The sequence below is a fragment of the Peromyscus leucopus genome, chromosome X (genome assembly GCF_004664715.2).
Source record: "Peromyscus leucopus breed LL Stock chromosome X, UCI_PerLeu_2.1, whole genome shotgun sequence".
In the NCBI taxonomy this organism is placed as follows: domain Eukaryota; kingdom Metazoa; phylum Chordata; class Mammalia; order Rodentia; family Cricetidae; genus Peromyscus; species Peromyscus leucopus.
The window spans coordinates 20,879,050-20,904,614 of record NC_051083.1 but is presented as its reverse complement, the minus strand read 5'-3'; the positions used below and the strand labels follow the sequence as shown (position 1 = coordinate 20,904,614).

General features: G+C 37.4%; 1 protein-coding gene across 1 annotated transcript in view; it reads right to left on the bottom strand.

Annotated features, from left to right (window-relative positions):
* The window catches only part of Wnk3 (WNK lysine deficient protein kinase 3), a 123,624-nt gene that overhangs the window by 71,307 nt on the left and 26,752 nt on the right, over window positions 1–25,565 (bottom strand). The window contains exons 3-6 of the mRNA XM_037199371.1: window positions 23,169–23,823; window positions 8,055–8,227; window positions 6,256–6,476; window positions 4,733–4,890 (exon numbers count right to left, since the gene is read on the bottom strand). Coding sequence (XP_037055266.1) covers window positions 4,733–4,890; window positions 6,256–6,476; window positions 8,055–8,227; window positions 23,169–23,705 — 1,089 coding nt within the window. The 5' untranslated portion in view covers window positions 23,706–23,823. The remainder of the gene's footprint in view (window positions 1–4,732; window positions 4,891–6,255; window positions 6,477–8,054; window positions 8,228–23,168; window positions 23,824–25,565) is intronic.

Below are 25,565 nucleotides of genomic sequence, written 5' to 3'. Positions count from 1 at the left end.
CACAGCCCTCCCACGTCTCCAAAGCAGCTGAGGGGAGACAGTGATTCCTTCAGTGGGGGGACAATGGTGAGGAATCCCATTCCTGTCACTATGATTTAGAGGACGGACTTGGGCATCATCTTGGCGGGGGGAATGGTTATTAGAAACTGAGCTGCACTGAGGACCCCAAAATGAAGAAAAACCTGAAGAGAGGAAGCCTGAATTTAACTTGCCGTAGCCATGGAGCAATAAGACAGTTCTGGAAAGCTGGAAGGCCATGACCAACATGCCAAAAAAGGCAGGTGGCAGAAGGCTTGGCTAAGGAAGAGAAATGCACAGGGGAAAGTAACCCTGCTCTCAGTTAAATTGGCAAACCTCATCAACTGAGAATGACCCTAGAGTCTGATAGCCCTGAGCCTTGGGTCAGAAGGTAGAGCAATGTCCGCAGCCATCTATCTGCTACTTGATTCTATAAAGCTAAAAACCTTGGAGCCTCCAGTGGAGTACTTGACATCCATGGCCTCATCCCTCCAACAGGACGATTAATATTTAAAAGATTTGGAAAGTATGAAGATATGTCTTCCACTTGTGCAGATCTTGATAGCTACACATCAGAAATAGGATATCTAAACTATATGAAGAACGGCAGAAACTAAATACTATCAAAAGAAACCTTTAAATCAATAGATTGGCTAATGATCTGAATAGACAGATCATAAAAGTAGAAAGACAAGGGCTGAAGAGATGGCTCTGCAGTTAAGAGCACCTCTCCAGAGGGCATGGGTTCAATTCCCACCTCCCACATAGTGGCTTACAACCATCTGTAACTCCAGTTCCAGGGGAGCTGATGTTCTCTTCTCCCCTCTGCAGAAACCTAGTTATGTATATAGTACACATACAGTACAGATAGGCAAAATACTCATACATATAAAATAAAATAAGTCTCAAAAAATTAAAGTGGAAACACAAATGGCCAATATATATATGAAATAAAAATGTTCAGCATTTTCACTGCTCTGGGAAATACAAATTAAAAAACTGCCCCAAGATTCCATCTTACCCCAGCCAGAAAGGCTATCAAGAAAATAAGAAAGGGTCTGGAGAGATGAGTCAGAAGTTAAGAGTGTATACTACCTCACACACAAAAAGGGTTTCTCTGTGTAGCCCTGGCTGTCCTGGAATTCACTCTGTAGACCGGCTGGTCTCATTCAGAGATTCACATGCCTCTGCCTCCTGAGTACTGGGACTAAAGGTGTGCACCACCACCACCCAGCTAAGAGTGTATACTATTCTTTTTTTTTTTTCTGGATCTGAGGACCGAACCCAGGGCCTTGCACTTGCTAGGCATGCGCTCTACCACTGAGCTAAATCCCCAACCCTGAGTGTATACTATTCTTGCAGAAGAGTCAAATTCAGTTCCCAGCACTGGTATTGGGTGTGGCTCATACTACCTATAACTCTAGATCCAAGGGACACAATTCCTTCTTCTGGCCTTCACAGGAACCTGCATTTATGTGCATATAACCACACAGAGACATACACAAATAATAAAAAATAAGAAAATAAGACCTGGAGAGGTAGCTCAGCAGTGGGTGACTACAAGGAAACAGTGTCTTCTAAACAAGGCAGGGCAGCTGCACATATGAACTCACAGTGCTTGTGAAAGCATGCACAAAACCTGTGCACGCCTAAGCCAGACCAAACCTCAGCATGGAGAGGGGAGTTGGGCATAAAGTTTCACCCGTAGATGAGGAGCTACTGGAATTTCTTAGCAGTTGATAGAGAATGGATCAGTTTTCTCTAAAAGTGTAGCCTTTCATAAGTTGACCATGCTCCAGTAGAAGCATCCAACAATATCTGAACAGCACAAATAGGCCTTGTGGGGGAGGAGGGCATGAACGATGGACAATGAAGTTGAATGGGAAAGGAGAATGGATCTAAGAAGAGTTGGGGGAGGGAGGGCGAATACAATCAAAATATACTACTTGATATTCTCAAAGAACTAATTAAAATTAAGCAATACAAAAGAAATGAAAACCAATGCTGGCAAGGATATGTAAAAAGTAGAAACCTTATTAATTGCTGGTAGGAATGTAATGTATTGCAACCATTATGGATATCAGTAGGGAGGCTCCTCAAAAAACTAAAAATAAAACTACCATATAGCCAAGCTATAACACTCTAGAGTATATATCCAAAGGACTCTTTAGTCAACATACCACAGAGACACTTATACAACTGCGTTTATTGATACACAATCCACAACAGCTAAGAAATGAACCGGTCTAGATGTCTATCCACAAATAACTATATAATAAAAGTGTGGTACATATATACAATAGAATTTTATTCAGCTGTAAAGAATAAAGAAATCACAGTATTTGCAGGAAAATGGATGAAACTGGAAATCATATGTTAAGCAAAATAAGCCAGAAAACATGTTTTCTGCATATTTGGAATCTTAAATGTCTCTCTATGTGTGCATGCGTGTATGTGTATTGTGTGTCTGTGTGTGAGGATGGGCAAAAAGGGAGCCATGAAAATGGAGGGAGAGACTGGGGGATAATGGAATATATAATATAAAAGCAGAGGGAGAATTATTAGTGGGGGTAGAAAACCAGCAAGATGTAGACAAGGAAAATAGGAGAGAAATGATGAATAAGAACAAATTAAAACAATACATACATATGAAAAATGCCAAAAGATAACTATTACTTTATATGCATACTTTAAAAAAATACATAAATGTGGTTCAGACAACTTATAATTTTCCTGTAAGCATGTTATCTACCTGAATCTGCTCATTTTACTACCTTTTGTTTATAAGTTTTAGGCTTTCAGAAAATTATTCAGGTATCATTGTAATCATTAAACAGAAAATTGCAAATTAAGCTGAAAAAATAATTGCCGTGGATTGAGATAATCTAAGATCTACTTCTACACCTATCATACTACCTTAAAGAATACAGAATCACAAAGTCTTGTTATCATATACTAAATAAATCTGGCAAGATTTGGAATTAATTTGGATCCAAAATATAAGAAGCTTTGAGAGAGGTAGAAATGTAAATTGTAATATGACATTTTTGTATGTTAATATAAAAATAATAGGCATTCAGAATTGCAGTTATGCTTAGGGTATGGATTAGTGGCAGAGCATTTATGTAGCTTTCATTAGGCCCTGAATTTGATCCCCAGAATCACAAAAAAGACATATTACACACAGCACTTGGGAGGCTAAGGTAGAAGGGTCAGGAGTTCAAGGCCAGCCTCAGTGACATGGTAAGACCCTGTTAATGTTACTCTATTCATAGAAAAAGTCCTTTATGATCTCTTCACTGACCTCTTCCTGATTTCCTTGGCAATTTATGCCTTTCTCTATATGTAAGTGAAGACAGTCATAGAACTATAATTTATAAATCAAGCACAAAATACTTTTGTACTTGGGGCTCTTTAAATAAAGGACACAAACTAAAACGTCATTTTAGCTCTATTTCTGAGCTCTTATCAGAGGCTGGGAAGGAATTAGAAATTGTTGCTTAATGGGTATAAGTTGTAATTAAACAGCAGGAATAAGCTTTGAAATATATTCCACAGTACAGTGACTATAGTCAATAATACATAGCATATTATAAAGTAATTTAAAAAAGTAAGTTTTAAATGTCTCACAACAAAAAAATGATAAATAAGTTACAGGTAAACTACATTGATTGTACATTGTATATATCATATTGTATCACATAACTGTATACAATTGTCATTTGTCTATTTAAAATAATTGACTCTTTCATGGTCTATCTCAAGTCACCCAGCCATATGTGAAGTAGTCCACCCTAAACAATGAAAACACTCCAATTCTACTTTGGTATCCCTTACTATACTCCTATCCTTTTATTTTATACTTCTCTTTTTCTTATTTTCAGGATAGGGTTTCATCGTGTAGCCCAGGCTGGCCTCAAACTTGCAACCCTTTTACCTCAGCCTCCCAAGTGCTGGGATTACAGGTGTGCACCGCCATGTCTTGCTAGCTATTTCTTAATTGATTATTATTCTGCTCCTAGAGATGTAAGCTCTCTGAGGGTAGCAAACATTTATTGTCATTGCAGTCCTTGCAATTTCTAACACAAAAAATTATTCATATCAGGGATTCACACGTTTCACCTGTTAAACTACATACTGAATTCTCTTTCATAATTGAGCACTAAAGTATTATAGTCCTTTAAACTCTTGCAGTCAATCTTTACTATCCAATTTTAAAAATTAAGACCAATCAAGCCAGGGGTTGTAGTGTAGCATGCTTTTAATCTCAGCACTTCAGAGGCACAGGCAGGTGGATATCTGTGAGTTTGTGGCCAGTCTGATCTGTGTAGTGAGTTCCAGGACAGCCAGAGATACATAGCAAGATGCAGAAAAAAAAAAGAGAAAATCAAGAGCAATCTAATATCTGAAACTGTACCATAATTAAGGATGACATACCTGTACAATTTTTCCAAAATAATATAGAGCATTGTATATAACCCTAATAAGAGGTCAAGTACATAAATAGAAACCTTTATAAATCTAAACCTTTTCTAAGTGCAATTGTTAAACTAACATTGTTATATAAAATTAAACCATGGGGGGAGGAAAGTTTCTCTTTTCTTCCACTAAGCCACACCCCTTGCCCCATAATTAAATTCAACTAAGTCAATTTTATCAATTTAAACACAAAATGTGGCAATCTGTAAAGTAAAATGAATAAAATTATACCTACACTGGTTACTTTACGGTATATTTGAGCTGCATTCTGGCACTCGGAATACGGATACTCCGAAGTAGCCATTTCCAACATACACATCCCAAAAGCATAAACATCTACAGATTCATCATAGTGCTCTTCATACATCTCTGGAGCCATAAACTCAGGAGTGCCTACAAAATAATACCACAACCATATTTTTATTAAAGAAAAAGATATATTCATCAAGGTTTCCTTTCCCATTAAAATTATCTATTAATTTCTGTTCCTTCAAAGTAAATCTGTAAATTAGGCTAGGCAAGGTGGTGCACACCTTTAGTTCTAGCACTTGGGAGACAGAGGTAGGTGAATCTCTTTGAGTTCAAGGCCAGCATGGTCTACATAGTAAGTTCTAGGACAGCCAATGCCATGTAGAGAGACTCTGTCTCAAAAACAAAAAATGCCAATTTAACATTTTGTCCCAATGAAGCACAATCTAAAGTACAACTCAAGGCTAGGTTGAGATGTTAAAAAACTTTAGACAGGCATGGTGGCTCACACTTGTAATCCTAGGACTTGAACAATCACAAGCAAGGCCATCAGAATTTTAAGGTTATTCTCAGCTACATAGTATGTTCAAGGCCATCCTGGTCTATAATGAAATCCTGTCTCAAGAAAAGAAAAGGCCAGGCACTATGATGCTCACTTTTGATGCCTGCACTTAGGAGACAGTGACAGGAGGATCTCTGAGTTTGAGGCCAGCCTACTATACAGGTAGTTCCAGGTCAGCCAGAACTATATAATAGAGAGATCCTGTCTCCAGAAAAAAGACAGCTATAGATAAAATCTGATTTTATTTTTTATTTGTATCTTTTTAGTTCAAATTTGGATAAATTAATTTAGTAAATTTTGTTCCTTAAGTCCTCAAAATCTTTCAATAGTCCTTAATAGATGAGACTGGAGAAGTAGTTCAGTAGTTAAGAGCACTTGTCGAGGACCCGGGGTTCAGTTCCTAGCACCCACATGGTGGCTCACAACTGTCTGTAACTCCAGCTCTAAGGGCTCCAACGCCCTCTTCTGGCCTCTATGGGCATTGCATATGCGCAGACATACATGTAGGCAAAACACCCACACATGTAAAATAAAGAAAAATTTAAAAAATAATAGTCCTTAATACATTCTATAAAATATACACACTAGGGTGTAATGGAAATAAGTCGGTTTTCATATAATTGGTATTTCAAATCACATTCACAAATATTTCAGAGAAAATTAACAGCTGAGTGTGCTGGCTGGGTCCTAAAATCCCAAGACTGAGGTGTTCATCTTCTATTACATAGTGAATTTGAGGCCTGCCTGGGTTACACAAGACCTAGTCTCAATAAAAAAAAGTGTGTGTGTGTGTGTGTGTGTGTGTGTGTAAAACAAAAATAAAACCTTAAAAAACAGGCAGTGGTCAAAACTTTGCCCAAGCCCATAGTTGACTCATCATCTCTGTTCTAGTCCTATACAACTGACAAATCTAATACCCAGACAGTAAACTGTAAAATACTAGTCACCAATGACACTCTTAGCAAATGATGTGCGCATTAAGGTTGCAAGTCCCAGATCACCAATCTTCACTGATCCAGTGGGTCCTGTGATGAAAATGTTGTCACATTTCAGATCCCGGTGAATAATAGGAGGGGTCCTTGTGTGCAAGAATTGCAATCCTTTCAAAATTTGCCTGCACCAGCTTCTTAAGACCTTTGGCTTCATGACTTTAAATCGTTTTAAGTACCTATATAAAGAAACAAAGATCATGTGTAAACAAACATTCCCAGATTATTCTATAAATACCACTATGAGTGAGCTGCTCTGCTTATTTACTTACTAGGAATACTACCCTTGGACAATTTAATGTTTTTTATTTTTACTTATATTTGTTAATATGTACATATGTGCAACTGCCTGTGGGGGTCAGAAGAGGACACTGGACCCTCTGAATCTGAAGTTACAGACAGTTGTGAGTTGCCTGCCCAATGTGGATACCAAGACTTGAACTCTGATCTCTGGAAGAGTAGCAGGTACTCTTAACCACTGAGCCATCTCTCCAGCTCCTAAATTATTTTCTATTGTCTGCTGCAGCAAAAAAATCTATCTAAACCCTCATTTTTATCTAATCTTTCAGTGACTTACAGTCACTTTACAAGTCATTTAAGTTTACCATCTCACCTCACAGACTGTCAAAAAAAATGGTATGACCAAAAGATATGCTACAAAGTCTAGTACTTTCATTTCAAAATAAGAACCACATTAGAATGAGTTTTTGGAATAGAAGCACTATTTTAAAAAGAAAGCCCTTCTCTATATCTAAATAATTACTTATACAGTCACTGGAAGACATAGCTATATAAAATTTTACTGGAAAATGTTGCGGAAAATGTACACTTCACATTTAATTATTTATAATTGATTATACAATCAATTTATACTAAATGAAGAGTTGGTTACAAACAAAAGACTATAACTATGTAGTAGTTATTCCTTACAAGATGTGTAAGTTTGACCAAACCCTCAGCAAGTCATTATCTTTTAAAAAATGCAATCATAGTCTGTAATAATTTTTAACTCAAATTTTATGATATCTCTGAAACATTAACTTTTATGAGGTTTTTTTTAGATTTATTTATTTGATGTGTATGAGGGTTTGTCTGCATGTGTATGTTTTGTAAGTGAGTGTCAGGCACTCACTGATGTCAGAAGAGGTCATTAGATTCCCTGGTTGTAAGCCATCACATTGGTGCTAGGAGCCTCTGCAAGAGCAACAAGGGCTCTTAACTTATGAGCCATCTCTCTACTCCCCTTTTTTATGTTTTTGAGGCATGGTCTCATGTAGCTCAGGCTGCTCATGAACTCATCATGGAGCCAAGAATGACCCTGAACTCCTGATCCTCCTATCTCTACCCCCCCACACATACATATAAACTCAGTGCTAAGATTAAAGAAAGGTGGGTGCCACTGTTCCAGTTTTATGTGGTGCTGGGATTGAACCCACGCCTTATTTCATACTAGGCCAGCACTTAACCAACTGAGCTTCATCCCCAGGTCCCCAAACATTAACTTTTCAGAATTGCATAGTCTAATAAACTGCAATAATATCCTGATTTTTCAATCTGAAATAGATTCCACAAGTTTTTTTGTTGTTCTTGTTGCTGTTACAGTACTAGGGATAAATCCCAAGGCCTTATACATACTAAGTAAGTGCTATTTCACTGAGCTTTAGCCCCAGCCCCTCTACAAAAAAAAGTTTATAATTAACATTTATGATTCCTTAAAATGATTTCCATCTCAACCAGTACTAGCAGAGTCAACTTACGTCTTTAAGGTTCCTGATGTCATTAGTTCAGTCACTAACACAATACATTTCTTTCCTTTTAATATAGACTCCCAAGAATCATAAAATCGAACTATATTGGGATGCTGGAGGCCTTTCAACATCTCTGCTTCTTCTTTGAACCGTTGCTGCTCAGCTTTAGTTAGTTTGCGGTCCTAAAGTGCAAGAACAAGTGCCAAATTAATAACACAGATGTTTCCATGCACATCTCTCATAGCTCAACTGAGTGCCTTACTATAGGCATAGATGTCTTACACCTATCAATTTTTTCTCTATATCTATAGAATATCTATATTCTATATTCTAATTCTATCTCTAATTCTATAGAATATCTATAGAATCACAGCTATTCTTTCTTAATTAAGTTGGCTCTTTAATCAGGTAATTCAACTATTGTTACATTTCATAACATCAATATCTTAAGGGCTTTGGGATATAGTTTGGTGGTAGAGTGCTTATGTTATCTCAAAATGAATTGACAAAAAGTAATAAAATAGGGAATTGTGATGTTTCCCTAAGAAATCTCCAAGTTTTCATATCTAGAAGATCTCTAAGAATCAGAACAAAAATAAACAAACGGTAATGAGACTTAGACATTTATTCCAGTTTAATTTCTGGATTGTTAAAATAAGACTGCTCTAACAGAAATATTGGGCTACTAACATAATGAAAGACCTTCAAATAGGCACTAGACCTCTAATCTGCTACATTCATTAAAGGCGAAAAGTCCTAGGTGCAATGCTTATAAAATCCTGAAGGACTGTGATCCTAAAATTCTGAAGTCAGACAAACTATCATGTTAAGAAAAGAAAATGTCGCCGGGCGGTGGTGGCGCACGCCTTTAATCCCAGCACTCGGGAGGCAGAGGCAGGCGGATCTCTGTGAGTTCGAGGCCAGCCTGGTCTCCAAAGCGAGTTCCAGGAAAGGCGCAAAGCTACACAGAGAAACCCTGTCTCGAAAAACCAAAAAAAAAAAAAAAAAAAAAAAGAAAAGAAAATGCCTATATTTCTAGAAATAAGGAGAGAGAAAACATCCATCCCATACAACTCTTCTGAAAATATTATTCAAATACTTCCAATTAAAAAAACGGGCCAAGTTAGGTGTGCATCTTTAACTCCAGCACTTGGGAGACAGAGGCAGGTGGATCTCTGTGAGTTCGAGGCCAGCCTGGTCTACAGAGCAAGTTCCAGGACAGCCAGGACTGTTACACAGAGAAACCCTGTCTTGAAAAACACAAAAACAAAAGAATAAAAAGGCCAAACTTTTTTCGGGGCCATGAACCTGTGATGAGACAGGTCACAGACCCTAGAGGAGAACCTGCTAAATGAACATAGTATGAAACCAACTCCTAGTGACTTGCTGTTATACCCATAGATTAGCACATCTCTCAACCCTCATCAGAGAAACTTCTTTTAGCAGTAGACAGTGATTAACACAGAGACCTACAACTGACCAACATGCAGAAAACAAGAGATTGTAAAGTGTTAAGCACCAAATGGGACGTTTATATCACACCCTGCTCCTCTTAAAGCTCAGGGATCATTGCAGAAGATGGCCAGAAAGATTTGCAAGAGGTGGTGGATGACTACAACAAAACAGTGTTTCTAGGATCCAACAGGGAACCTGCGTAGATGAACTCACAGCAGTTGTAACAGCATGCACACCTGTAGAAGCTCAAGCCAGACACAGTGAGTATTTTTAGCTATCACAGTAGGTATATTGAAGATATCAGATTATGGCGTTAATTTTAATTAACAATCAACAACCCAATTAAAAGAAAGATTTGAAGAGAGATTCAGGGGACATAGCTCAGGTATTGAAGAAATGATAAAATGAGGCCCTGGGTGTGATCCCCAGCATTGACAGAAACTGAACACATTTCACCAAGTAAGTTACACATATGGGTCAACTTCGTTGGCTGGTTTTGTTTGTTTGTTTGTTTGTTTGGGACATGGACCAGACTGGCCTGGAACTCACAGAGATCTGCCTGTCTCAGCCTGAGTACTGGGATTAAAGGTATTCACTACCATATTTGGCAATATCATATGATATCATCCTTAAGTTTATCACTGTTGGAAAGAGGTGTATTGTTTTTTGTTTTGTTTTGCTTTTATGAGACAAGTTCTCATGTACCCAGGATGGCACTGAAGAACTGAACCTCCGGCCTCTTGCTAAGATTACAAGCATGTACAACCATACCGTGCTTTGTTTTTTACCCTTTGGGGTAGGGTTCTCTCTCTTGCCCAAGTTGGCCTCAAATTCATGATTCTATTACCTCAGTCTTCCAAGTAGCTAAGATTACAGCCTATGCACCAATACTCCACAAGTTTCTTTTTAAATAGATACCTACTTTGTTAAGATCTCCTACTGCAAATTTGCTTAGGTGCTTTTGGGTTTGTTTGTTTGTTTGTTTGTTTGTTTTTTGCAAATAACAATCTTCACTTTTAATTGCATTAAATTTGTATGTACATACTTGTGTGTGTCACAGTGTATGCAGAGGTCAGAGGGTTTAATATTTTAATATTATACTGGACATTTTTATCTATATTTGTGGAGAATGCTAAAATTGTTGTTAAATATATTTATTTGGGTTTGGCTGTGTGTACAAGGGATGCCATAGAATTCATGTGGTGATCAGAGGACAACCCTCTGGAGTCTGATCTTTCCTTCCACCATATGGGTCCTGGGGATCAAACTCAGGCCATCAGGCTTGGTAACAAGTGCCTTTACCCTTTAAGTCATCTCTCCAGTGCTGATAGCTCTCTTATAAAATCTTACTCTGCTTTTGGTAGCACAAGTTGGACTCTGATTTGCTTTTTGTTCTGCTGTCTTAAGGCAATCAGTGCTCTGAAAAACTCAGTATAGTGAAAGCTTATGCCTCTAGTCATCCTATCCTATGTAACAGAAAAATCAGAGACTCAAATTTTCCAGGAAGATATTTTCTTTTCAACAGGAAATAGTAAGTCAATCTCTCTATTTGTACTGTTCTATTTTCTAACATTATTGATTTTGCTAAAATAGCAGCAATATTGAAAAAAGGTGCTAACAGTCATGATTACCTCCTACTAGATTTTCATAACTAAAACAGCTTTATCAACCTAGAGCTTAAAAGACTATTTTGTTTTAAAGAAATTGTTTAAAATTCAGTGATTTCCATACACACACATATTAGTTTTGCTTTTTAATTAAGAGTATCTGCAGAATTCTACCTATTATCTTCTCAGCAACTACTAATACAATCATATGTTTTATTGGTAAGTTTCCTAGTATGGAATTAGTCTTAAATTCCTTCTTTCTCCTATTCTTGTATTTTGGAGATATTAAACCTAGGGCCTCACACATGCTTAGTTAGTATACTCACTAAGCTACACTCCCCAGTGTGTTTTTAAATTCCTAAAACTTACAGCAAAAAACTATGATTCACTAGTGAATTCTATTTGTTAAAATTTTACTAAAGAATTTAATTAACTACTGCATTCATATATGACATTAAGTTATAATTTTCTGTTTCTTGTACAATATAAGGATTTAGTATTAAAATTACATAGGGTTATGAAATTATTATTGTCGGTTTTTTTTTTTTTAGACAGAGTCTTTCCATGCAGTCCAAGTTGGCTTGAAACTCATGATCCCCCTGCCTCTGCCTCCTAAGTGTTGGGATTATAGGTATATACCACCTACCACCACATCTAGCTCAGGCTTCATGAATGGGATACAGCAGTTTAACACTGAAATTTCTTGTCATCTAAATTTTACTATGATTTAAAGCTTTGAAGCTACAAGTTCCTGATGTGAGGTTTGAATTTTGTTTTTCCTTTTTTAAATTATAATAAGAGTGGAGACAATGAGTAAGATTGGGGATTTTGTATTCAAAGGATACAAAAAAAATCTCAATTATATGAGTAGTTAAGGCTTTCTATGTATAGTATGGTAAGCCAACACCCTCTTCTGGCTTCCATGGGTACCAAGCACACATGTACAGAGACATACATGCAGGTAAAATACCCATACACATAAAATGAAAAAAAAATATATCTTTTAAAAACAAAAAGAAAGTAGAGTATTAATTTGTTTCCCCTTGTGTTTCTAAACCCCCCAGTCACTACAGTAAATAATTCAAAGTACTGAGACACATCATTCCCACATTATCCACTCTCATACTACTGCTGCTCCTCCAACACTTAAGTTCTACTAAAATGGTCTAGAACTAAAAGTAATACATTGTTATGTTGCCCTCCAAATTTACTCCCTTTGAGCTACATAGTCTTCACTTAGTACTTTTTATAGAGCTGGGGTCAGAATCCAGAAGCCTTGTGAAAACCACTGAGCCCTTTTTAAACTTTTGCTGATATTTTATTTACCCACCGTCTACATGTGTTGGTTATCTAGATCAATCTTCTTTTAGCTGCTAAATAATTACACTTTGGTCTTTGTAAGTACACAGCTATGTCTCACCTTGCAGACAAGTGGTATCTAGACTGGGTGGAGAATCTTGAGTTTTGAAGCCCTTTTCCTTTTTTTGTCTGTAGTGTTTTATTTTTTAGGTTCTAGCACTGAAAATAAGAAGTCATGTGCAGGTACAACTCTTTTTGCTTGTGTGTCTAGTTATCTGCCAGAACTTCTACATTCGGTTCCTTAGATGTCTACTTGGGTACTATTTCTACTTGAATATCCATGTTAAATGTGACTACTTTTCCTCATACTCAATTGCCCTCTTAGGGGTCCTTAATTTACTAAAAAGGGCACTAGATGCCTTAACATCTAGTGACAATATCATAAATGATGGAGGTAGAGAAGCCATTCCCCAGGAGCTAGCTCTGTACTAAGATGTTATTAGATACCAAGGAAGACTCTGCTCCCTGTCCTCCTAAACTGCAAAATCTTAAGATCTAAATATTTTCCCAATCTGTGAACTAAAAAATCAACCAGCCTACCAGTCTTGCAGCTTCCCTTATACTTTTGAGGGGTCTAAACTAAGCAAGGAGGCCAGCAGTTCTTCCTATAAATTATATATAGACTAGATGTCTATGTTTCCCCTTCCAATGTTGATGCTTCAAACTGACACCTTTGAGGAGTTGGTTCTTTCCTTTCACCATGTGGGCTTTGGAGACTGAACTCAACTCATCAGACTTGCACAGCAATAACTTCTACATTCATGGACCATCTTGCTCATCCAGGATATGTGTGACAACATCAATCCTGAGAATATTATGCTGAGTAACAACTAGACACAAAAGAACAAACACTGCTTATTTTACTTCTATGAGATACCTAAAAAGGGTAAATTTAAAACAGAAAGTAAAGCCAGGTGTGGTGGCCCACACTTTTAAAACAGGACTCAGGAAGGAGAGGCAAATGGATCTGTGAGTTTGAGGCCAGTCTGATGATCTACGTGTGAGTTCCAGGCCAGCAAGGGCTACATATTGAGACTTTGTTTCAAAAACAAACAAATAAAACCAGTAAGTAGAAACATGGTATCCAGAGTTAGGGAGGGTGAGAAATAGAGAATTATCATTTAATAGTTACAAAGTTTCTATTTGAGATGATAAAAAACGTTCTAGAAATGGATTATTAGTAATTATAAATCAGTTTGACTATACCTGATGTCACTAAATTAAACATTTAAAATTGAATTTTATGCATATTATGCTACAATAAATATTCAGGGCTGGTGAGACAGTACAGTGCCTAAAAGAGCGTATTGCACAAGCCTGATGACCTTTTGATCTCTAGAACACATGGCAGAAGGAGAAAATCAGTTCCCAAAAGGTATCCTCTGACCTCCATATGCATGCTATGGTGTGTGTTAATCTCTCCCCCTCTCCCCCTCTCCCCCTCTCTCCATATCTCTCCCCCCACCCCCCCGTCCCCTCTCTCCCTCTTTTCCCCTCCCCCCTCTCTCCCATACACAAATAATGATAAACAGAGTAAACAAATTAGGGTTGGAGATTTAGCTCAGTGGTAGAGCGCTTGCCTAGCAAGTGCAAGGTCCTGGGTTCAGTCCTCAGCTCTGGAAAAAAAAATTGAAATTGAAAGAATTTTTTAAAAGTGTTCAAAAACTCTGTGTATGGTGGTGCAAACCTGTCATTCCATCTTGGGAGGCTAAGACATGTTATTCAGGAGTTCAAGGCCAACCTGGGATACATAATACCCTACCTTAAATAAAATCAAAAACAGTTAAGGGACTTAACAAAAGCAAGGAATGCTAAGCACAGAAGATAAACAGAAACAAGTAAAATATTATGTTTTCCTATTATTATATCCTAAATGGTTATAAATTATATCCTAAATGTGATTAGCTATCATCCATACCTGGAAGATCAGATCACTCTAAAGAAAAATTAATATATTTTAAGCTTTCTGATTAAATTTGTAGAATATTAAGTATTTCTTATGACAAACTCAATTACTCTACTTCATAATTTGCCCCTAAATATCAAAGGTAATTACAACTAGGAGTAAACAACTTTATAAAACTGTAACTGCTGTCTCAGACACATTACTACAGAGAAAATCCACTAAAAATGCAGGGTCAGTACCTTTAAATTTCTACTTCTGATTCAGGGGATAGAAAGTAAGTGTGTTAAACTAGCGCCAACACCCAGAGGGAAGTACGTACAGTAGAGCTTTCAGCTACTATTGTAATCCTCCCTTGATCATACTGAGACAGACACTATTATATTAATGGTAACGATTTTGATAGAATAACTTCCACCCATCAACAATGAGGAGAGTTCTTGGTGCAAGAAAGGCAAACTAGAGAGTAGCAATAGCTAATGGAGTTAGCATAGAGTCATTAAAATGCTAATCTAAAGGCTGGTTATGGTGCTACATGCCAGTAGCTAAGAAGGCTTGGGCAAAAGAACACTAAATTCTGAGGTCAGCCCAGGGTACATGGGGAGATTATACCTTAAAAAAATAATCTAGTCTATGGAAATGAGCCATAAATATTGCTGTTCCAAAGTAAGAACATAAAAAAAGCAACAAGCATAAAGTTTTATTAGTGTTATACTTACTAATTTATATTGATAGTAAATAGATGTAAAATTCAAATTAAACAAATAGAACTCAATTACTCCACAGTACACTAAAAATACTATCTTTTTATAAATGTTAACTAAACATTTAATCAATTTTAATATGTGGAATAGTAAAAATATACACAAAACCTTTTCTGAAATGTAGACTAACAGCAAGATGACTAACCACCATAGGTATTTTATTTTTATTTTATTTTATTTTATTTTATTTTATTTTTTGGTTTTTCGAGACAGGGTTTCTCTGTGTAGCTTTGCGCCTCTCCTGGAACTCACTTGGTAGCCCAGACTGGCCTCGAACTCACAGAGATCCACCTGCCTCTGCCTCCCAAGTGCTGGGATTAAAGGCGTGCGCCACCACCGCCCGGCTCACCATAGGTATTTTATTCAAGGTAAGGAACATATTTTTAAGAGAGTAACTGAACAGAGACTGTCCTGAAGGCACACAGAGTTTACTGACGCTGTTGTCCCAGTAGGATCTTGGCACTTTCTACATGGTGCTGGTTTTGTAGGCATGCAAAATGCAAGAGTTGCAATGTTGGGGAGGTCTTGGCTCCAGAAAGCTGCTGATGCCAGGAAACTCATAGCAGTGTCAGGTGTTCTGCCTGGAGCTCCTGATCAGGCTCTTCATGAAACTGGGAAGGCGAAGCCTACATTTAAACAGGGACTGGAGATGCCAGAACCAGGCAACTTCTACTAAGAAGCTATGAATGCTGCAATCCACTGAGTTGAGTCAGAGCTACCCAAGCCTGTTAGAACCCAGATGAAGCAACCATGAGCCCTGAATACCAGATACAGAATTACAGGGTTCGGTGTTTGCCTTACTAGGGTTTTGGTCTTGCTTTGATCTGATCTTTCCTTGTTATATTCCTTTCAGAATTAGAATTCCTTTTAGAAATGGAATGTTTGGCATGTGACACTGTATATTGGAACTATATAATTTGCATTTTTTTTTTTACTTTACAGGAGGTCATAGTTAAGAGACTGATTTGAATCTCTGAAGAGACTGTACTTTGGGATTTTTTTTGGACAAATGAACTGTTAAGATTCTGGAGATTCTTAGCAAAGGACTAAACATATTTTACATTATTAAAAATGAGATGTTTGAAGTACTGTGGTTTAAAAGTAACGTGTTTGGATGTCAAATTGACAAGAGATGAATTACAATGGTTAATTTTGATTGTAAGGTTGATCAGATTAAATACATATAGGCATCAATAAACCATACCTCTGTGTAAGGGTATTTCTTTTTTTTTTTTTTTTTTTTTTGGTTTTTTTTTTTTGGTTTTTTCGAGACAGGGTTTCTCTGTGTAGCTTTGCACCTTTCCTGGAGCTCACTTGGTAGCCCAGGCTGGCCTCGAACTCACGGAGATCCGCCTGCCTCTGCCTCCCGAGTGCTGGGATTAAAGGCGTGTGCCACCAACGCCCGGCTGTGTAAGGGTATTTCTAAGGAAAAATTAGCTGAGCAGGTTAAGATCTAACCTGAATGTGGGTACACCATTCCATTGCCTGGTTTGCAGACCAGATAAAAAGGGGAAAAGGGAAAGCCAGCTGAGAATCAGTCATTCCCCCTTTCTCTGCTCCCCAATCTGCCTTCTGGCACCAAGCACAGGAGCTGCTCCCACAGCCATGCATTCCTCATCCCAGTGAACTCTATGCCATGAGTCATATCCAAGATTAGGAACATTTCTTTTCTGAAAGGTAAACTATGGTTTTATAATCTCACTCTCTTAATGTAAACATCAACAATGATCTACAAAACTAGTTCAGGCTATGTGGATCTATTTCTACAAATGTAAAAGAAATAACAATGATATAAAAGCTATATAAAATAACTTGTTCAGGTAAGGATAAATAGTGCCTTCCTACAAAGTATCCTGTCATTGCTTTTTTTTTTTTAGTTTTTTTTTTTTATAGCATAGGCTGGCCACAAACCATTTATGTAGCCTCCACTTCCTAAGTGATGAGATTAAAGGCACTACTATTACCATGTCCAGCTCAATGAATGTTCCTAGCATGAACTTCTTCAGCATTTTACCACTATTGTTTAATAATTACTCAAACATGTCCCAAGCTTTACAAGCATTATCTCTATGTTTCATTTCTTTTTTGTTTTGGTTTTTCAAGACAGGGTTTCTCTGTGTAGCCCTGGCTATCCTGGAACTCACTCTGTAGACCAGGCTGGCCTCAAACTCACAGAGATCTTCCTGCCTCTGCCTCCCAGGTGCTGGGATTAAAGGCGTGTGCCACCACCACTTAGCTAAAAAATAGCATAATTTTGACACATATACATAAAACTATAAATGACAGAATACCCTCTTTGACCAGACCACTTAATGTACCTGAACCTCAGATCTGCTATCTGAAAATAATAATCTTTACCCTCAGATCTGCTATCTGAAAATAATAATCTTTACCTCATATAACTATTGCCAAAATCAAATAGTAAGAATTTGTGTCCAATTAAATTTTAATTTTATGATAAATGCAAAGTACATAATACCCATTGTTGCTAACTATACTAAAACACCTCAGCTACAAAGTCTATTGTGAAATTTTCAGAAACTTAACAGACATATTAAACAAAGGCCACACAAAGCTAAGAGGTAATGCCAATTGATAAATGTAGAAGAAAAGTAGGAAATAGAAAGTTGCCATTTGAGGGGCTGGAGAGATGGCTCAGAGGGTAAGAGTACTGACTGCTCTTCCAGAGGTCCTGAGTTCAATTCCCAGCAACCACATGGTGGCTCACAATCATCTGTAATGAGATCTGGTGCCCTCTTCTGGCCTGCAGTCATACATGCTGTATACATAATAAATAAATCTTAAAAAAAAAAAAAAAAAAACCAAAGTTGCCATTTGAAGCAGAAGTATCACAAGTTCAAGACCAGTTTGAGCCAGCAAGTTCCAGATCAGTCTCACATAAAAAGCCCAGAACACCATAATTACAATGTAGATTACCTGTGTAAATACACCAAAGAGCACCAAAAATTAGTGACTGAAGTTCTGAGAAGTATTTCACAGTGTCAAAGTATATATTCCTAAGACACTTGATCTACAAAGGAGGAAAGATAACTTTATAGTAGGAACAATCTAACAGATAATACTGTAGTCAAGTGGTCAAAATTACATTATCATTAATATGTATCAACACCATGTATCCCCTGCTATCACAGCCTGAATAGAGGAGCTATAGTTTACCTAATGAGTTCTTGGTCTTTGTAGGCTATATAGTGAAATCTCATCTCAGAAAGAAAAAGAGAAGGGATGGGAGGGAGAAACTGTTAGTACCCTTTGAAAGTTCAAGGAAAAACTGTTAAATAGGAAGGGGTAACCATACAAGTAAACACAGTATAGAAATGTGAATATGATCACAGAACTGAAAAGAGAAGTATTTGAGGGGAAATTGATATATTCTGATTAAGTTCAATATTTTAGTTTATAGTATATCTTTGTAACTCTTTTGTAAGTAGAAAATCATCTGAAAATAAGTGCAAAAAGAAAAATGAGGTAAAGGAGTGGTACCTCTGTTTCTTTCTACTTCTAACCCTCTCATTTCCTTTAAACAGACCCGTATTTAACAACCCTTTCATCTTTTGCTAACTCCAATCTCCAAAGTTTCTTCATATACTGACTATAAACTCCTAGTATAAGCTTTATGAAATCCGGTTGTGTTTGCTTTTTCTCCCTTTTTGTGTCTCTAGCACTTAGTATAAGTCTGGCACATTGCAAGGAGTATTTATTTGCTGAGAAACCAAAAAAAAAAAATGACAACTGTATTAGGTTGTATTCATTTCCTATCGCTACAGTAACAAATTAGCATAAACTTAGTGGATTGAAACACAGACATATCTTCCAGAAATGGGAATCAGAAATCTACAGTGAGTAGACTGGAATCTAGACAGCAGCACTGTTTCTTCTGGGGCCCTAGGCAACTGTTTACTTCCTTGCCTTTTCCAGCTTTCTAAGCTATCTGCATCCTTTGACTTGGTGACCAAGTCCTGCAACGGCATCACTCCAAACTCTGCTTCTATTCTTAGATCTTTCTCAAATGACTGTCAACCTGCCTCCCTCCTTACAAAGACTGGTGATTAGATAAACCAAACTAATTTCCCTATTCCCATCTTTAATAGTCTCATCTGCAAAGGTACCTTTTTTGGTTATATTTAGTATGAAACTTGTAGAATTCTCTTCTCTGTCATGTAACTTTGGGTTTTCATGGTTTATAGGTTTTGCTTTTCAGGAAATGGATGTTTTGGTAAATTATTAAAATGGAGGTTGAAATATCACTTGACAATATTCCATCCTTGGAACAAAGATTAAAGAGTAAAATGATTTATCATTCCCTCCTTGGAGCAAAGAATAAAATGATTTATCATTTTCTACTCATAAATCTACTGGATAAATCATAAATCTACTAAAAATAATCATAAATACTACTAAAATAAAATATAAAATCATATAATAGAATATAAAAAATACTAAATAATCATAAATCTACTGAAAGAGACACTTGGTCTAGATGTAATCAAGGAGAAATAGGTCTCTCTAAAACTGTAAGATAGGGGTAATGTGGAGGACAGGATTAGCTCTCCCAATTCCAACAGTATTAATTCCCCCTGCCAGAGGAGGAACCTACATGGGACCGAACTAGGCCCTCTGAATGTAGGTGACATTTATGTGGCTAGATCTGTTTGAGGAGCCCCTGGCAGTGGGACCAGGACTTATCCCGGGTACATGAAATGGCAAAGGTACTTTTAACAATGAAAGGTTCTAAGCATTAAGACATGGGCATCTTTGAGAAGTCATTATTCAGCCTACTATACATATCAATTTGTTTTTCTTTTTAAAGTCTATCCAACAAATAACTAAAAATAACTCACAAAAACTATTTAGAAACTAATATTTCCAAGACCAGAGTTGTCCCCTTCCACCATCATCCTTTGCCATTTTGCAAAGCATTTGTCTTTGGTTTAGATTTAATCAAGTTATATGATTTGTTAAACAAAGAAACTAGAAAATATATATATATATATATATATATATATATATATATATATATTTAAGCAAGATTCATCATACCTAGATTCAAGATAATCTCTTTTCTCTTGGGTCTATACTTAATATCTATGACTGGATCTGATGAAAACAAAAAGAAATAGAACTAAACAGCATTGTGCATGTGGCAGGGCCTTTAAAGGAATTAAGCATATTCATTTTCTTGTGTGGCTCACACAGAATCTAGAAACAGTTCTGAAAGGGTAATAAAACTATTTAGGAGCGAAATTAAGTACCCTACAGTAAATATTTCAAAAAAACTATATATATATATTTCAGAAACAAGATCTGGCATCTAACTCAATATTTTTCTGCCTCAATCTCCTAAATGCTGGCATTATAGGTGTTAGCATCATGCTTAACTCTTAAATATAGATTTTCAGTTATTTCTTCGACTTCTACATTACCTTGGCTATAATCACTACTATAATATAAGTACATAGAAGCTGGGTGGTGGCGGTGGCGCACGCCTTTAATCCTAGCACCCAGGAGGCAGAGTTAGGTGGAACTCTGTGAGTTTGAGGCCAGCCTGGCCTACACAGCGAGATACAGGACAGGCACCAAAACAACACAGAGAAACCCTGTCTCGAAAAAACAAAAATAAAACAACAACAAAAAGTACATAGAATGTTCACTCAACATGGCAACCTGCTATAGTCGATTGGACCTATTTTTTTTTTTCTTGTTGGTAGTTTTGATTTTCAGTGACATCTTTAGTTCAGACTCTAGATGGAGTTTCTAGATATCTAGGTACTAGCTATTTCAAGGAGGCCTGGTCTAGAAAGATGTAACTCAGATGGCAGAGTTCAGTCCCCCAAAATCAAATAAACTGGGCATGGTGGTACATGCCTGTAATCTCAGCACTTGGGAAGTGAAGGCAGGAAACTCAGAAGTTCAAGATCTTTCTCAGCTACAATAGTAAATTTAGGGCTAACCTGGAATATATCAGACCACGTCTCAAATAAAATATAATAAACTTCATACACTAGGCACTTAGATTAAATACCAGTCTATCTGAATGGCAACCAACAGCACTTTATAATGGGTAGAATCTGGATATTTTGTAGACACCAACACTCAAAGACACCATTAGAATTTAAACAATAATGGCCTACACTTAGTGGCTGTCTTTATTTAATCTTAATTTGTGGTTTGTTTTTGTTGCTGTTGTTGGTTTTATTGCTGTTGTTTTGAGGTAGGGTCTCATGTGGTCCAGGCTATAGTCAAGAATGACCTTGAACTTCTAATCTTCCTGCCCCCCACCTCCCCAGTTACTAGGATTACAGGCATGAGCCACCATACCTAGTATATATGGTGCTGAGATTGAACTAAAAGCTTTGCTCATGCATGTTAAGGCAAGCACTGTACCAAACTGAGCCATATTCCCAGTCCAATCTTAATTTTAAGAATCCCATATGAATGCTGACCATGAATTGACTGAGGTTACCAAGGCTTGTTCTCCTCCTATTTGCCCTACATCTGCCTGAGACTATTCTCATTATAATACCTTCTATGCTGCTTTGTCCCTCATTTGCTAATAATACTACATAAGATAGCTATCATAGAACAAAATATATGGTAATTCAGTCATTCTCCCCATTTTTTTCTTTAATTTCTCCTTGCTAAACATACTTGAGCTAACTAACCTCTGTAGATTCTGATTTCACTTGGCTCCTAATTTCAAAGGCATGAGGATGGAATAGCAATAGAAGTTTTCAAAGAGTCAAGAAAAATCTTTCCTATTTGGAAAAACATCATATGAATTTCACATGTTTTTTGGTATGAAAAAGATAAAGGTAATTATCATACTGAATACATTCCTATCATACACTTAATTTTGTAGTGCAACAATCAACCAATGAGACACATACACTCAGTTCTTAAAATGAAGTGTTAAGGAGAATTTGGGGAATTCCCTGAAGCTAATAAAACATGTTCCCAAAGAATGTCACACATAGACTTTTTCTTTTTAAAACAGGAAAGGAAAGCAAGCATGGTGGGCATATGCCTATGACCCTAGCAATAGAGAGGTTGCGACAGGAAGAACATCAGTTTGAACCAAGCCTAGGCTACATAGAGAATTCAGGACCAGCTTGTTGGGCTACATTGAAGACCTTGTCTCAAAATAACAAATAAAAAATGATAAATGTAGAGCAAAAATTAGTTATATTTCCAAAGGCTGGGTACTTTTTTTCTTTTTCTTTCTTTCTTTCTTTTTTTTTTTTTTGGTTTTTTGAGACAGGGTTTCTATGTAACTTTAGTGCCTGTCCTGGATCTCACTCTGTAGACAAGGCTGGCCTCGAACTCACAGAAATCTGCCTGGCTCTGCCTCCCGAGTGCTGAGATTAAAGGCGTGTGCCACCGCCACTAAGGCTGGGTACTTTTTATAGCTCAGAGGTAGAGCATTTGCCTAATATGTACAAGGCCCAAAATTTGATCCTAGCATCATAATATAAATAGACAAATAAACAAATTAAATAAATAGAGGGGAAGAGGGGGTACAACTCAACAGCAAAATACTTATATATGGCTCTGAGTTTATTCTTAGCACTGCAAAAATTAAGATAAAAGCAATTGATTAGAAATATATCTCAATGGTAGAGTACTTGCCTAGCATGTAAAAAGGTTCTAGATTCCATCCTCAGCATTGACAATACAAGGAAAGACAATTTTTAAAAAGCTTGCCATAGCCGGGCGTTGGTGGCGCATGCCTTTAATCCCAGCACTCGGGAGGCAGAGCCAGGCGGATCTCTGTGAGTTCGAGGCCAGCCTGGGCTACCAAGTGAGCTCCAGGAAAGGCGCAAAGCTACACAGAGAAACCCTGTCTCGAAAAACCAAAAAAAAAAAAAAAAAAAAAAAAAGCTTGCCATGGGCTCCTAACAGATTAGAAAAGAACATAATTTCTAGACAATGGTAGAAGAGCTTTCTTCATCCTGGGTCACTCTGGAGGTCAGGGCAGCTAAATCTGGTACTCATAAAGCCAAGAAAATTATATACCTACCTGTAGTTCACACCAAGCAACTTCAACCCACGTTTCAGTGTCCAGTCCTTTATATACTGTCTTAAATGCTCCTCTTCCCAGCTCTATATCAAATTTCAGGAACCTGCCACTAGGGGAAGTTGCTACAGCCTTCATTTCGGCTTCTTCTTCCATTTCCTTTTCTTTTTTCTCCTTGAAGCAATCTTTTGATGATTCTGAGGTTGCCTTTGAACACTGCTCGTATTTACCTTCTTGCCCACCTCTTAGCACATTTGTAGGAAGTTTGTCTACTCTTGAAATATTTGATGCAGCTTTTATTCTTTCATCTCTCGGGGAGGATTCAGCAACTTTGTCATCTTCTGTCATCTCAACACTCTTTCGGAAAAATCTCTTTCTTTCGATGGTCTCCCCTGAAGCAGAGAAGGTGCTGGGTTTGTCCTTCATTCTAGCTTCTACAATCGGAGGTGCAGCAGTCTGAGCAACCCTGTTTTCAAAGGAAACCCCATCAGGTTTCTCAGAATCTTCTGTGCTAGCTGGCTCCCCAGAATCAGTGGCCATTGTAACTAAGGTTGGCAATGAACTTTTTCCTGTTTCACTCTTCAGTCCGCTTACATCTCAGGTATCAGAGTTATCAGAACACACTTCCTTTTATGATGTTATATCTTCCCATAGCAACCTGAAGGAGGGAAAAAGATAATTTTAATATCACCCTACAACAGAAATCAGTAAGGAGAAACAAGTTACCTGATTTTTTTTTTTTTTTTTTTTTTTTGGTTTTTCGAGACAGGGTTTCTCTGTGTAGCTTTGGAGCCTATCCTGGAGCTCACTCTGTAACCGAGATTGGCCTTGAACTCACAGAGATCCACCTGGCTCTGCCTCCCGAGTGCTGGGATTAAAGACGTGCGCCGCTATCGCCTGGCCTAGTTACCTGATTTTTAATTGCTTCTTTCTTAATAAGAAGTTTATTCTTGTTTCTGTATAACTTAGCAACTAAGACTCCAGGGACCATGCCTTATCTTATTTAATATAGCTACAGTGACTAATATAGCATTTGGCATATAGTTCAGTATGTCTTCATATGCTGGAACCTAGTTCTCATCTCAATCCACCAAATTCAATACACGTGCCCAAATCCTGAATTCACTCAGCTCTGAATTCACTGGCTCTGCCTCCCGAGTGCTGGGATTAAAAGCATGTGCTGCTGCCGCCGCCGCCGCCGCCGCCACCACCACCCACCAATTTTTTTTAAAGATTTATTTATTATGTATAGTGTTCTGCCTGCATATATGCCGGTATGCCAGAAGAGGGCACCAGATCTCATTATAAATGGCTGTGAGCTACCGTGTGGTTGCTAGGAATTGAACTCAGGACCTCTGGGAAAGCAGCCAGTGCTCTTAACCTCTGAGCCATCTCTCCAGCCCGATTTCAACATCTTAAACTGAAAATCTATACTCATTATAGAAAAATGTCCTATCCAGCTGAGTGCTATGAAATATACCTATAGTCCTAGTTACTTGAGAAGCTGGGGGTGGAAAATCACCTAAGAGTTCCGAGCTGGCTTGGACAAACAGCAAAATTAATTTCTAAAATAGAAGAAGAGCAGTTTTTACGGGGCTGAGAGTGTGGCTCACTAGCAGATCTATCCTTAGCATGTACAAAGTTCTATGTTTGATCACCAGAACTACCAAAGAAAATCTTACCCACATCCCCTCCCCAAACCTACATTCTACTCTCTATTTCTTAATTTACTTATTCTAGATAATTCATGTAAGTAGATGCATACAATATTTATATTTGTCTTATTTCATTTGGCATAATGTGTTCATTTCTTTTTAAGATTGGCTAATAAATACATGAAAAATATTCAATATCTCTAGTCACCAGGAAAATTAAAATCAAAACTACATCAAAATTCCATCCCACCCAAGTAAAAGTAGCTACCATAAACAAAATGCAAAAGAGGTCTGGAGAGATTATCAGTGTTTAAGGGCATTTACTGTTCTTGCAGAGGATCCAGGTCAGTTCCCAGGATCCACAGGGTGGCTCACAACTGTCTGTAACTCCAGTTCCAGAAATTCCAAAATTTCTTCTGACCTCTCCGGACTCCTGCACCTGTGTGGTGCACATACATACACTCAGGCACACACACATACAACAAAATAAATACATTTTTAAAAAGAAAACAAAATAAATTATGAAGATGGGGGAATTTAAATTAGCCCAGCCACTAGGGAACTTAGTACAATGTTTCCTCAAAAAATTAAAAATAGAACTACCATATGATCCAACTATAAAGCTTTTGGGTATAAAAATCAAAGTAGCTTACTTTATACAAGGCATGGTGGTGTACACTTGTAATCTCAGTACTTAGGATGGAGGATCTAAAGTTTGAGGCTAGCCTGGGCTACATAGTGATAT